The sequence below is a fragment of the Monodelphis domestica genome, chromosome X, assembly GCF_027887165.1.
Source record: "Monodelphis domestica isolate mMonDom1 chromosome X, mMonDom1.pri, whole genome shotgun sequence".
Classification (NCBI taxonomy): Eukaryota; Metazoa; Chordata; class Mammalia; order Didelphimorphia; family Didelphidae; genus Monodelphis; species Monodelphis domestica.
Window position 1 is genome coordinate 47,046,880 of NC_077235.1, and position 14,923 is coordinate 47,061,802.

At 46.3% G+C, this 14,923-nt stretch overlaps 1 protein-coding gene across 8 annotated transcripts in view; it reads left to right on the top strand.

Moving 5' to 3' along the window:
- ARHGEF6 (Rac/Cdc42 guanine nucleotide exchange factor 6) overlaps positions 1-9,334 on the top strand; it is a 151,401-nt gene extending 142,067 nt beyond the window's left edge. For all 8 annotated transcript variants that reach the window (XM_056808869.1, XM_056808872.1, XM_056808870.1 and 5 more), the window contains 4 exons: positions 1,739-1,834; positions 3,187-3,286; positions 5,812-5,866; positions 6,655-9,334. In XM_056808869.1, coding sequence (XP_056664847.1) covers positions 1,739-1,834; positions 3,187-3,286; positions 5,812-5,866; positions 6,655-6,795 — 392 coding nt within the window. In that variant the 3' untranslated portion in view covers positions 6,796-9,334. The remainder of the gene's footprint in view (positions 1-1,738; positions 1,835-3,186; positions 3,287-5,811; positions 5,867-6,654) is intronic.
- The last annotated feature ends 5,589 nt before the right edge of the window (positions 9,335-14,923 follow it).

The following is a 14,923-nucleotide window of genomic DNA, read 5'->3' on the forward strand; positions in this document are numbered from 1 at the left end:
GCTCTGTGGATGCCCTGCATTTGCTAGGACTCTCCTGCTGCTGGAATAGTAGGCTGGAGTGGGGGTGCAGGCTCAAATTTGATACCACTGCGGGGAATGGAGTAGCTGAGCGGTTAGGGGGAGCCAAGATGCTCTCTTGAGGCTTAAGGGCTTCCCAATCAGATGCCACTTGACTTCATTCTGTGGAGAATCTTTCTGGCTGCCCCTTTCAACTGTATAGTTGCAGGGCCTCCCTAGGGGTATGTTCTGTAGACTTTTAGAAATGGCTCTCATTCAAGAGAGGTTTCCCTGGTAGCTGAGCTAGACCTCAGGAGGGAAACCTTAGACTCTCAGGACCCTCTGGTGTGCTGTGAATTGCCTCAGTTTCCTTATCTGTAAAATTGGGATTGTAATAGCACTAGCAAATGAATGAGATGCTAATTATAAAACGCTGAGCACAGTGCCTTAGCTATTATTAGTTGTCTGAGAAATTAGTCACAGAAATGTAGCCACAGGGGAAGGAGTGCCAGACTAAAGAATCGGTCTGGCCGGTCTCTCTTGAGCAGCGACAGGGGTAGACTGGCCATTGGCTCCATCCCGGAGACCTTCATTGAGGAGTAAGCATGAATTTTCTCTGGCCCAGAGAGCTCCTAGACTTCTAAAGGTCCATGAAACAGATGGGTCAAGTGACAGTGACACAGGCCTTCCTGACTAGGTCCAGCAGAATGGTTTTAGTGGAAGGATCACTGTGTAATCAGGGGCCCTGGATTCAGATCCTGCCTCTGTCACTTGCCACTTGAGTAAGTCATTTCATTCCCCTTTCTGGGTCTCAAATGCCTCCCCTGATGAATGAAGCTGTTTGGTTTGGAATGGCCCTTATTGTTCTTTCTGGTCTCAGAACTCTCTCTACTCTGCCCTATTCATTGATTGTGGCATGCTCATGGATGAATGGGGGAAGAGAGCCCTGGCCTTAGAGTCAGCCAGATCTGGGTTTGCATCTTTTCCCTGTGAGCTTGTGCAAACTTGTTAGCCTCTCCTAGCCTCAGTTTCCCTGTCTATAAAATGGCAATAATATTAGATTCAACCCTCCTTTGCCCTTGTACCTCCCCTCTCACAACATGAATTGGTGTTCAAGGAAGTTATTATTATGGTTATTATTGTTATTACACTGAAAGCCAATATGGCAGGCATTGCCCTTGTGCTCTGCCACAAGCATTGTGAACAATTCCTGAGAGGTATCCTGGGAAGCAGCTGAGTCAGGGGCCATGCTGGTGGGCTGGAAGGTGAATGGAATTAAATGAGAGGAAGGTTTTCTGGAAGAGGTGACTTTGGAGCCACCAATTAAAGAACACAATGCAGTAGGAACAGCACTGAAACTGGAGTTAGAAGACCTGGGTTCAAATTCTGCCTCTGTTGTTTACTACCTGTGTCATATTGGGTATGCCCTATTGGGCCTCAGTATTCTCTTCTGTAAAATGATGGGAGAATGGGCATATACTTGAATGATTTCTGAAATCCACATCCATTCTATCTGCAGTCTTGTGAGGCTCCTGTGGCCTGGCACCATGGGCAAGAAGAAATGCTCTCTGTCCTGCTAAGGTCTCAGGGGAAGGGAAGGACCTGGCTTGATGCTGGTATACCCCTTGAATGACAGGGTCTCTCTCCTTCCCACTAGTCAGAGGGACAGTACCCCGTGGCTTAGATTCAGGTCCCCCTTGGAGAGTTGTTTGTAAAGTCATTGCTACTCTTCCCCTGCCAGGCACAGCAGCCTTGGAAGAAGATGCCCAGATCTTGAGAGTGATTGAGGCCTACTGCACCAGTGCCAGTGCAGGCCTTCAGCAAAGCCATGGCTCAGGTATGGGTCCCTGCCCCCAGGGATGTATCCCCTGCTCCCCACTCCCCAGTACTGGGGAGCTCCTCAATGATGACTGCCTTTCCTGAGATTTGGAGCCATGCCACTGGGTGCATGGTGCGACTGAAGCAGTCCACAGGAAACGGGAGTAGCACAGGCTACACACAGGACTAGATCTTGAAGATAAAGCTGTTGTGGTGACCCAGCCCTTTGTTTATGCGTTGCTCAGCTCCACCTAGAGAGAGGCAAAAGAGTGCAAGAACTGGAGGTGATAAAAATGAAAAAGAAAAAAAAACCCAAACTTTTTTCAAGTGCTCTTTCTTTGAAGTATGCAGATACCCTCACCAGCTCTTGTTAGGAATTAAAGAGCCCAAAGAGTACCTGTATCTGTGAAGAGATGCTAATCTCATCTTCTAGGCACATTTGGAAAGGAAGTTAAAATACTATCTTTGATCAGTTGCACATTTTCGAGAATGAGGCTTGATCAAACCCCAGCTTCAGAGCTATTCTGAAAATCTGGAAATAGTGCCTCCTATGCAAGTGCTGTTGGGGAAAGGACAAGAGTGAAGGAGCTCTGGCTTTGGGCTTAACTGAGCACCCAGGGGCCAGCAGCATTGACCAAAGTGAGCCAAGGTCTTTCAGTTCCCACTTATGTTGTTTTTCAGGGTTCTCGTTCCCTGAAGCCATAGCAGTGCTGTGGCAGAGGTACAATATTGGTCCTGTGCCCAGTCAAAGATCATTGAGAAAGATTCTTGCCCTCCTGGCTTTTACAGTCTAGGAAGAGCTTGAGTAACTACCAGCAAGGATTTGGTTGTCTCTTTTGTGGCTTCTCTGTCTGAGTGGCCCAAAGGAGCCAAGCAAATACTTGGGCTTAAATGTGATTGGTTGTAAAGGAGGTAGAAGAGAATCTTTTGATAGCAGGTGACCTTCCCATCCATCATGCTCTTGGTTGGTTTGGTTTGGTTTGGCTTTTTAATGGCAGTGTGTGTGTGGAGAATGTTTTCTTGATGTGTCCTTTCTTACGTTGCCATGCCTTCAGTAACTTCCTCATTGCCAAAGATGAGGACATTTAAGAAAAGTATACCAACAACTTGTCGGCTTGCGGTGAGGCATGCCTTATTCCATACCTGTGGTCCCCCACCTCTCTGGTAAGAGTTGGAAACTACTGCTGTACCCTTTGAGGAGGATGTGACTTGTGTATTACATGGGCCCCCCTGAGTCAATGGCTCAGTTAGTTAGGTGTCCATCAGCAGATTGCAGTGGTCCTGTAGAATGGCAGAGGGGTCTTGATGCTCTGCACAGCATTTCAGCTGATGCTTCTACACCTTTATCTCATTAGTGCCTTGACTTCCCAGGTGCTCGCAAGGACTCCATCCCACAAGTCTTACTCCCAGAGGAAGAGAAAATTATTGTGGAAGAGACAAGGAGCAATGGGCAGACAGTTATAGAAGAAAAGTAAGTGGATGGAGTGACTGGGGGTTGCAGCAGAGGACTTCCAGTGCTCATGTGCCTGATCATGTCATCTATGGGGAACTTGGAAAGGGTGGCCCAATGGGAGGAGTGCTGGATTTGGAGTGTGAGGGCCTGCTTTCCAACCCCATCTCTGTCCCTTGCTACCTGGGTGACCTGGGGCAGCTCTGAGGCCTCCTGGGTTTCCTCGCCAAAAAAATGAGGACATCAGACTAGATGGCTTCCAAGGTCCCTTCCAGTTCTAAATCCCCGAAATGTTTGCTGGGGCCAGGGAGGAAAATGTCTAGAGAGGCTTATTTACTTATTAGAGGAATCTTGTATTCCTGGGATTCTCAGTCCCCTGTCTCCCAATCCCTTTGAAGCCTTCTGTGCAGGCCCTGAAGTCAGCATGGAGCCTACCGCCTGACAGTTCTCCCCACTGCTGTTGCGGACTCAGGTCATAAGGAGAAACATGGAGGGAGGCCTGGTCCTTTCTTTCCTTGACCAAATTGAGAGGATAGTGAACAGTGGACCAGCCCTCCTGAGGAACAGTGGGGCTTCTGAGGTCCTTGGGTACCTCTGCTAAACACACATTGCCTTTGGGTTTTAGAAAAACTCTTGCCTTCCATCTTAGACTTGATACTAATTATCCGTTCCAAGGCAGAAGAGCAGTAAGGGCTAGGCAGTGGAGGGTCACACAGCTAGGAAGCCAGGTTTGAACTGAGGTCATCCCTTCTCCAGGCCTGGCTCTCTCCCCTGAGCCACCTAGTTGGCCCAGCACTCATTAGCCTTGTAGCTTGAGTCAGGGCTGGAAGTGAGTTTTGAGTTAATGACAGCCCTCCGTGGCATAGAAGGCATTTTTGAGAACCTAGATGTTTTTTCTCAGTCTGGCTAATGATGAACGTAGCCAGCCCCTTGTGCTTTGCGAGGAGATATTCCTGTTCATACTTTGCTTCTGCCTTGTCTGACAGAAATCAAGTGGCCCAATCACTGGGCTGCTTTTGGGGACCCGACGCCTTTTTTTGTAAGATCATAGAAAGGCAGAGTGAGAAGGTGCCCCAGACATCCAGTTTAGTCCCCTTATTTTGCCCTGAGGTGGACCTTAGCTGCACAGAGGGGAGTGCCTCACCCGAGGACACATAGGAAGCCAATGCTGTCGTCTGTACATACTAGTCTCCTAGAAGCTAGACCCATGTGATCAGGGTAAGGAAACCCAGTGGTCCATGACAGAATTGCCAGGGTGGTAGCATTGGTGCCCTATGGTCCAGCCTCTTTCTGGGCTGTCCTGGATGGCCCATCCTGGTCCTTCTACCCCTGTCCTTTTCAGGCCTGCATTTTCACCCCTCCACACTTTGTGACATAAACATTCCCTGGTCCCTGTTTTCACTTGCTTTTTGTATGGTTCTTTACACTCACCTTCTTTGATTTTCTCCACAACCCCACTGGGAGAGGTAGAACAGGGATTATAATCCCATTTTACAGGTGAGGAAGCTGAGAGCTAGCAAGGTCAAGTGATTTATTTGTCCATGTTCATACAGCCGACACACGACCAAACCAGAACTCAAACCCAGATCTTTCCAACTCCTCCTTTGTCTGGGACTCTTCCCAATGGGAAAAGGCTAGTGAGTGTGTTAGGCAGTTAGTCAACAATTATTAAGCTCCTACTATGTGCCAGGTACTGTGCCAATCACTGGGGATTCAGCGAAAGACAAAAGATAGTCCCTGCCGTCAAGGAGCTCCCAGTCTAATGGGGGAGACAACATGCAGACAACTGTGTATAGAGAAGCCATAGACAGGATAAACTCTGGATAAGCAACAGGAAAGGCATGAAAATGAAGGGAGACCAGGAAAGGCTTCCTGTAGAAGAGGGAGAGTTTAGCTGTGGCTTGAAGGAAACCTGGAGGAGAGATGCGCTGGGGCAGCAGATCAGGCCTGGGGCACAGCCAGTGTCAGTGCCAGAAGCTGGGAGATGGGGATGCATTGGAAACAAGAAGATGGAGAGCCACTAAGTGGAAGGACATAGGCCTGTTTGGGGAGGGGCTAGCGCTGCTCCCATTCTCTGTGAGCCAAGTCCTTAGAGGTAGGGTCTCTTCTCTCCTGCCACGTATATCTGAGAGTATAAAGAACATGGGAGAAGTGGTGGGGTTTGTAGAATAGGAGTGAAATGACATGGGGTGGCAGCTGTAATTTCCCCTAGTCTATGAAACAATGGCCTTTTTTTCATCTGGGGGTAGTACAACCAAAACTCTGCCAAGCCAGGAGAAGTCATTTCTAGTCCTGGCTCTGCCACTCATTTGCTGTGTGATCTTGTGTGATCTGCTTTCCCTCTCTAGGCATCAGTTTCCTTATATATAAAATGAGATGGTTGAATAAGATCATCTCCAAGGAGATGTTGACATCTCAATTGGTTTGTGATCTCCAGTTGTCTACAAAATGAAATGCTGCCCAGGATCTGGGCCTGTAGAAATGTACTTTGGTCCTTAACTACCCACATATTGACTCCTGACCTCAGCTCGATGTTTATTTCCCAGAAGCCTCGTTGATACTGTTTATGCGCTGAAGGATGAAGTCAAGGAATTAAAGCAGGTAAGAGAATCTGTAAAGGCCAAAGCAGAGGCCAGGGGCAGTGAGTCCATGAGCAGCCTTGCTTTTCTTTACTTGTGTTTTTAAAGCTGATGTGTTTTTGACTCTGAGGATGACCTGCCTTGTCCAAATCCATTAGTGGTCTAGGGCTGGAATTCATGCTTTGCATTTCGCAGAGGAACCCCTGGGGCCTGACTCTACAACTTAGGTAGTCTTGACTGATGGCCAAGACTCATGTTTCTGGGCCTTGTAGTTGGGCCTTATGATTGTGATGATTCCCAACAACGGATGTGTAAGCACAATCATAATTCATGTATTGGCTCTTCCCGTTGGTCAACAGTACACAGTACACAGACTTCACTTCAAGTCTTGAGTTGGGAACTAAAGACTCAGACAAGATCTGTGCCAGTGAGAGAGGTCAAGTAGAGAGTGGCAATATTTCCCTTGCACCCTTACTATAACCCGGGGCTCATCCAGAACTGGTGAATCTCATCATAACTTGGCCGTGACTTGACATCCTTGTCTCCTAGGCTCTTTATACTTATTCTGTGGCTGGGGTCCCACACAGCATTAAGCTTTGGGGTGGGTCTTGTTAGGTTTCAGGTGACGGGGCTCCCCTGTGTTCCCCCACCCCAATCAAGCTGTGAATGATACTCTGCTCTAGGGCTGACCCTGGTTGATACCTGTCCCTTTTGGACTTCCGCCCCTGGTTTCTGTGAGGCCTGAAACTGTTTGCTTCTCTTTGGAACATACCATTTCATGGCTTTTTGTTTTTGTTTTTGTCCACTTAGGAGAATAAAAAAATGAAGCAATGCCTAGAAGAAGAATTGAAGTCAAGGAAAGACTTAGAAAAGTTAGTCAGGAGGCTCTTGAAGCAAACCGATGAGTGCATGAGGGCAGACTCGGGTAGCAAGGCTTCCCTCCTGGCTTGAGGTTACCCGAATCACGCTGCCGGCATTCACTCATGTGCATCTTGGGATCTCCGGGAAAGGAAGATCAGACCTTTTGATTCACTTTGCTCCTCGCCTTGTCTGCTTTTTGTGTATTTGACTGTTTTCTATTATGGGGGAAATCAGGAGTCTGTAGTAGAAATAGCCTTCCATTCAAAGAGGATATGAAACAAATAGAAATTATTGCAATGAGAAGGGGCAGCAAAGGCCCTAGATTCACAGTTCATCCAATCTCTTCTTCAGCTGAATGGGTCACTAGTTCTTTGGACAAAGCTGCTTTCCAAAAAGCTGCCAAGTGGTGCCCAATAAGGGAGACTGGCTCACTCACTCCTTCCTCCCAAAGAAGCCTCTCAGTTAGTCATTCAAGAAGCATTGGTTAAGCCCCCACTATTTGCCAGGCTGGAGATACAAAGACAAAAACAAAATGACTTGTCCTCAAGGAGCTTACACTCTACTCAGGAAGGGTCAGTGTGACAAGTCAATACCAAATAGATACAAAATCGTTATGGAATACTCGGGGGATGGCGCTAATAACTGGGAGGTGGGGTGGGTGAGGAATCGAGAAAGGCCTTCCAAAGGAATGGGAAAGCACTGCTCTGTTCATCCAGATCGTCCAACTTGTGGCCCTCCTCCTTCATGTACACACATTCAGGTTTTTTCTTGGATTTCCCAACGAGATAGTGTAGTAGACTCAGTAGTCCTTTTGTTGCTTTTGTGTTGGTTTCATTGACATGCTTGATTTCACTTGATGGAGCAGGAGCAACCATCCTTGCCACGAATGCTGAGCTGTGATGCCGGTAGCCTATTTCTAGCGTGTGATGACAGTGTTGCGGCAGCTTCTCCAGCTAGAGCATCATAGATGGTTTGCATTTCCCCAGTGCTTGGACTTAACCATAGTCAAGGGTACATCATTCTGTTTGGAACGTGCTTTTGCTTACTACTCCCCTCCTTGTAGTCAGACCATGAGCTCGCTGGGACATTTCCAAGTCTCCACCAAGAGAAGAGGCTGAGTTCTAACAGGAGATGCTCACTCACTCTCCTTGGCCCACTAATAGGTTGTGGCAAGAGTTGGAGCAGTCCCCAAGCCCCATCCCCACCAAGGAGGGAGCCTTTCAATATCATTTACAAGAATCTGCTCTACTCAGGAAGGCCAATGTCTGTCCACCTGCAAGTGTGGCCTGCTTGGAGCCGGCATATCTGCCTTTCTGGCTCCCCCCTTTTCCTCATGGGATCCCAGCAGTCCAGATTGGGCCGTAGCTCATGGTCATAGACATAGTCAGCAGATCCCAGGCATGATTCAGTGCAATTTAGGAAAGGATGTGTGGTAGATACTTAGCAAGTCCCCAAAGCAGGTGCGGCTTTGTCCTGGTGGGACAGATCCCTTTTGAGGGATGGAAAAAAGATTGAAAAACAAAACAGAAGTGAACCAAAAAAAAGTTGTTCTCCAGATGTATTGGCCAGGAATACTGATGAGTGACAGTTTATGCAAATGCTGTTTTAAAACACCCCCTCACCCATTCAAACTTGATTGCTGTGCTCCCCAAAGTGGCCACCCCTCCCTCCTGGTACTCGGTACTCGGTGGTCTCCAGTTCCTGCTGCTACACAGTATGGTACGTGGCTTTTTGCTTGCTGCCCCCCCGGGAAAGTACTCTTCTCAGGAAGTAGGCTGGCCAAGGTAATGCTGGGAAAGAACCATGCTCCCCTGTCACCTACCTAAATTCATCTGGGCCAATCTCATCCTCATAGGTTCCAAAGGGTCAGGAAAGTCTGAGAGGGACTTTTACCTTGTAAAGGGAGCTCAGCTCTCTCATTTTTCAGATGAGGAAACCAAGGCCTAGCACATTTTGGAGATCAGTCTAGGCCTCATTTTTGTCCTCTCTAAAATGAGGGGCTTGAACTAGACAGTCTCTGCAGTCCCCTCTCAGTTTAGATCTCTGATAAGCTATTTTCTTCACATAGCAAGGAACATGGCTATTTTGAGGGCTCAGACATCATCCCCGATAAAAGCTAGGCCTCATTTGAATTGTCCCCTCCGAAGTTACAGAACAATGTGAAGACAATGAACAGGAAACTCCTGGTGACATAAGGAACTTAAATGGATCATAGTCACGGCAGGAAAGCAGACCGTGCCGAAAAACAATTTTCTAATGCTGAGCTATACAGACGCCTGCTGAAGAGGTCTCTGGGCCCCTGATGGGAGAAGCATGGTACTTCGGGTAACGGAACCCATACTGAGCATGGTTGTCGCAGTTACGAACCAAATGACAAGAGCGAGGAAATGAAGCCATGTGAATTCGCCAGCACTGGTTCCATATTTGCTTTTGTAAATATCTTGTCCCGTTATCCTCTCGATTGCTGCCTCACTGTGAAGAGGCGGCTCCATTTATCTTCTCCCAGGGTAGGCTAATTTCCTGTCATTTCTCTTATGCAAACCCAGTTTTTCTAACCTGTTTTGATTTTGAACGCTTTTTAAAATGACATTTTCAATCAATAAAGGACGACAATGCCTTATAAATGAGATTTCTGTGTGTGCTCGCTCTCCTTTATCGTCTTCTTGGTGTCAGTAAGGATGAAGGCTGGGGGACAGAACTGAGCCTCTTAGGCTCACAGTGTTTTGGTAGTTTTCCACTGAGTGGAAACCTCTGTTGGCATGAAAGAAAGGTTTGGGAGGAACTGATGTTGCCATTAGAGCTTTTGGAGGCAGAAGACCTAGGTTCTAGTCCTGGCCCCACCACTTTCTAGCTGTGTGACTTTAGGCAAATTATTTCTCAGACCTTTGGTTTCCTCATCCTGTGAAAGAAGAATGAGGTTAAAGCACGCCAGAACTATGATCCAAGCTGCCTGGACCTGAGTAAGAATCCCCTCCACCACATACCTGACTGCTGGTCAAGAGCTCAGTGAGGAAGAACGCCCTCTCAAGGCGGTCAATTCCCCTAATTCCATTTCCATATCAAACCGTATTAATTTATATAGCACTACGAGGTTTGTAAAGCACTTTGTCTCATTTTATCCTCAGTAACCTGGGGAGGTAGGAGCTATACTTATTCCCATTTAAAGATGAGGAAACTGAGACATAGAGAGGTTAAGTGTTTCATCCCAGGGAAACACAGTAGTGCATATCCAAAACAGGACTTGAACTCAGGTCCTCCTGACTCTAAATCCCACACTCTTATCTACTCTGCCACCTAGCTGCCTCATAGTTCTTTCCACAGGGGCCAAATAAAGCAAGTCAGATACGTCTTCTGTTGAAGAACTTGACAGTTCTTCAAAACCTTGAAGATACCTCTTCTGACTCCTCTAAATTTCTCTTTTTCCAGGTAAACAGCCCTAGTTGGCTTCAGCCAGTTTTACTCTGCCATGATCTCAGTTCCCTTCCCCATTCGGGTCTCTCTCCTCTGGAGGCTCTTCCCCTTTCCAGTTTCTTTCTTAAAGTGGGGGTGTTCAGAACTGAATGCAGTGCTTTAAATGTGATCTGGCTAGGTAGGGCATGGTGCGGTGCAGCCATCGCCTCTCTCATTCCAGTTGTATTTGGCCCATTGGTCTAGTTTGTTAAGACCTTTTAGGGTCTTGACTGTCCCAGTTTGGGCCATCTGCACATTAGATAAGTGCGCCAACAATTCCTTCATCCAAGTCATTGATAAAACTGTCAAAAAGCATAGACATCAGACCCCTGGGGACTCCACCAGAGCTCCTTCTGTATTGACGGGGACCAACTCTTTGGGTGTAGTCATTTAACCGGTTCTGAATCAGTGTTTCAGCCACACAGCTAATCTTGTCAGGAAGAGAGCATGAAGACTTGGCCCATGGAGTAGTCCTTGCCCACTAGGCTGTCAGTGGCTAGAGACTTTGACTTAGGAGGTTCAAATCCCACCTCAGACGCTTGCTAGATATGTCACCCTGGGTAAGTCCCCTCTCTCTCTGAGTATCAGTTTCCTCTTCCATAAACTTCCATCAGTTTCCTATTTCATAATAATACCCTGGTAGTACCTTCCTCACAGGGTTGTCGTGAGGCTTAAATGTGATAGAATTTGTGACTGACTGGTAGGTAGCCAATGGGGAAGGGCTCAACAACCAATGCTGGTCCCATTAGTATCACTGGGACTTTCTGAATGCTCCACGCTTTCTATGAAAGGATTGTTGAGATCCAGTATGATGGACAATAAGGTTTGTATCCCAAGGACTCCTTTAACACTCAGCAAGAGGTGTGACTGGTGGAAAGGACTTGGACTCATTCTGAAGGATCTGGATTCAAATCCCAACTCTGCTATTTACTGCCTGAATGACCTTGGGTGAGTTACTTGATGTCCATGAACCTCAGTTTCCTCCACTGTAAAATGAAGGGGTTGCATTTAGTGACATCTTAGATACTTTCCAGCTTTAGATCTGTGATCCTATGGGGCAACCAGAAACAATGGAAAGAACCTTGGCTCTGCAGTCAGAGGATGAGAATTCAAATCTTACCTGTGACTTACCGTCTGTGTTTTAAGGAGTATGACCTTAGGTAAGTCACTCAGTCTCTTCGGGCCTCATTTCCTCAACTGTAAAATGAGGGAGTTGGACTAGTTCACCCCTAAGGTCCCTCCCAGCTCTAGATCTGGGACACAAATATAGAATTAGTTAAAGGTTTCATTCTTGACTTGCATCCAAAGCCTCTGAGCTATTGGTAAGAGCCTTGTTAAATATGAGAGTGGCGTTTTTCATAAACACAGATGAGAATTTATATCAAAATAAGGGTGGCAAAAATGTAGGCAAGAACCAATCTGGTAAAAGCAGCTGACTGGGCTTACCTGGAGCTAGGTTAGATTGTCCAGAGACTTGCCCTAAGGAAGAGGGAATGTGCTAATTTGTCTGAAATTGAAAGCCAGTCAATTTTACTTCTTCTAAGAAATTTTGAATGTAGCTAAGTGATGCATACAGTGCACTGTATCTGGAGTCAGGAAGACCTGAGTTCGGATTTGGCTTCATACACTTACTAGCTAACTGTGTCATCCTGGACAAGCCACTTAATCTCCACCTCTAGGTTCCACATCTGTAAAATGGGGATAATAACAGCACCTACACGGAAGGTGAAGATCACATGAGATAATTTTTGTAAATTATCTTAGCACACAGTAAGTGCTATACAAATGGTAGCTATTTATTATTGTTGTTGTTGTTGTTTTGAATGTAAGCTCCCTAAAGGCAGGGGCTGTTTTGTTTATTTTTTCTTTGTTCATAGCTTGGTGCTTGGAACTTAAGGAACTGAGGTGTGGAGGAGAAGGAGATATAGTGTATTGAGGGCTGGACATAGAGTCAAAGGGACCCAATTTCAAATTTCTCCTTCAAATCCCCCTTTGGTTTTTGAGCCCTAAGCCTCAATTTCATAATCTGTAATATGCAATAATGGTGACCCCAAAAGAGTATAGATGTGAGACTCCAAGGAGAAACTTCCTAGGATGAGAGAGTGGGGTGCTAGATTCGGGATCTGAGGATCTGGGTTCAAATCCCAACGTTACTCCTGACTATCAGGGTCTTCTTGACAGGCGATCTTCTGGGAATCTCAGCTTCCTCTTCTATCTAAAAAAAGGGCTGTTCAGACTAGATAGTTCTTAAGATCCCTTCTTTCAGCTTGAAATCTGTGACCTAAAAATCCTATAAATTGGTTTCTGGATGTCAGATTGGTCAGATCAACTGAAAAATGGTGTTGGCATTTGGGGCAAGTGTTTTTCCCTCCATGGGCCTCTCTGTAAAATGAGGGCTCTTTCCAGCTCTGGCCATTTGGGATTCTGGGAGTCTAAAGAGAAAAACTCCACTACGCTATTTTCCACTTAATACCACTTAATGAACACCCACATTTAGATTCGGTTTAGTGGTGAAAGTTATTAAATGGGCAATCAAGCACCCCAATAGCTTCCTTCTTTTCTCATGTCTACTTTTGGCTTGCACAGTCAAGCTCTTTTTCTTTTCTTCTTTCACTTGGGTGTCATAACAGGATTTCCTCTGGTCTAACCACATGGGCAAGACCTCTTGTCTGTACTTTTACTGCTTGCTAACTGGTAATTTCAGAGGGTTCCGCCATTTTAAGCTAACTCCGACCATCTTTGTGCACCCTGCGCTTCAGCTTGGTGAGAGCCTTTGAGATTTATACCATTACTTGGCCCAAGATCCCTAAGGTCTTGGTGTGGAGACATGGAATTTGACAAGGGTTGGCCATTTACCGATGACTCTCTCCAGAATCAAGGTAGAGGTGTGTTCCCCAAGAGAAAAATCATCCGAGAGTTCAGCAAATAATTGAGAATTACATAGGTCAACTCAATAAGCATTTCTTCTTATTCATGATTAAAGAGCTAGCATTTATATAATGATTTAGGGTTTGCAAAGGACTTGATAAATATTATCTCATTTGATCCTTACAACCCTGAGTTGTACTGTTATCCTTATTTTACAAATGAAGAAACTGAGGCAGGCATGTGCCTGGGGCCACACAGCTAGCAAGTATCTGAATTTGAAATCAGACCTTTCTGACTCCAGGCCCGGCACTCTATCTGCTGTCCCATCTAGCTGCCTCTTAGTTGGTCCTACTAAGTACCTACTGTATGCCAACCACTGTGCTAGGTATAAAACAATAAAAATGAAATAGTCCCTGCTTTCAGGCAGCTTACATTGTACTGGGAGAGAGCAACAGATACACAGATACAAAATACCCCCCCAAAAATGTGTGTGTGTGTGTGTGTGTGTGTGTGTGAAGTTGTGGAGGAGGGAAGGCCTTTTAAAGGAAAGAAAACCTTTTCTTCAGGGTCCAGGGGCCCTCTGAGCTAGTGAGGGACTATAGTGACTTTTCCTATTTCTGCCAGTGAAATTTCCTTTCCTTGGGCTTATAACCTCTCCCGTTCGTTTTAACTGAGGCCCACTCAACGCTAGAGGCTGGAATGTGAAAGCCCCCGTTGATATTGTTTGGGTTGGAAAAATGTCCATGGCAAGGTCTCTAGCAATCCAGAGCAAGTGTGTACTGGATGCTGATATTCACACCTCCGGGGAAAGATAGACCCTTCCTTCTCCTTCTTGTTTTCCCCCCGTTGTTCTTGAGAAGCATCATTGGGCATGATGCGTCATTTATCGGGACCGGTCCTTGGCCCCATCTCACGTAAGAGACCTGGAGGCACCATACGCTGACGGGTTTTAGCCTGGGCAAGAGAAGATGGTAGAGATGGGAAGACTGCCTTTCATTGTTCGAAGAGCTGTCATGTGGCTGGCTGAGGGATTGGATTTGTTCTCCTTGGCTCAGAGGGCTGAGTTAGGATCAGTGTGGGGAGTTGCAGAGAGGCAGATTGCCACTTGATGCCAGGAAAAGCTCCACAATAGTGAGAGCTGCAGCAAAGTACAATGAGTTGCCACTTCTCTGACATTGGGGGTCCTCATGCACTGGCTGTCAGTGGTTAAAAGGGGTTCTGTTCAGCTGGCGGTTGAACTAGATGGGATTCCTTGTTTATGAAACCAAAAGCTTTACAAGCAATTTGTCCTTTCTTCTTAGATTCAGGCAGCTCCGCCTTAAGACTATAAGCCCCTTGAGGGCAGGAACTAGGTTCCCCCACCCCATCTTTGTATTCTTAATATAGTGCTTTGTACACATTAGGTGCTTCATTGAATACATCCATACATAAGAAACTGTTCTCTTTGAGTTTTCTGTCTCTTCTGCATCAACATTTTTCTTAAACTCGGTTTGTAGCACTTTCAATGTGGAGTGGGTAGGGACCTTAGAGATGAGTAACTTGAACGCTTTCATTTTACAGGAGAGGAGACTGAGGCACAGAGAGGAAAAGTGATTTGCCCAAGGTCATACCCAAGATCTATTAAACAGAGCATAGATTGTGCCCCACATCCTTGAACTACAAACCCAGGGCTCTTTTCACTGCACTGGGCAGCCATTCATCCCTTAATCTTAGTAGCGGAAAGTATATTAGAGAGATTCCTATTTGAATTGACTCTAACAGGGAACGATGGTAGCTCCTTCCAGGAATCTGGTGCCAGTTTCTGAGATTTCCTCAACTCCCTTGTGGCTGCCAAATTCAGAGGCGGGGATGTGAAATCTGGTCCTATGTATAGAAAACCCTCCATAACTATTTCCAGTTC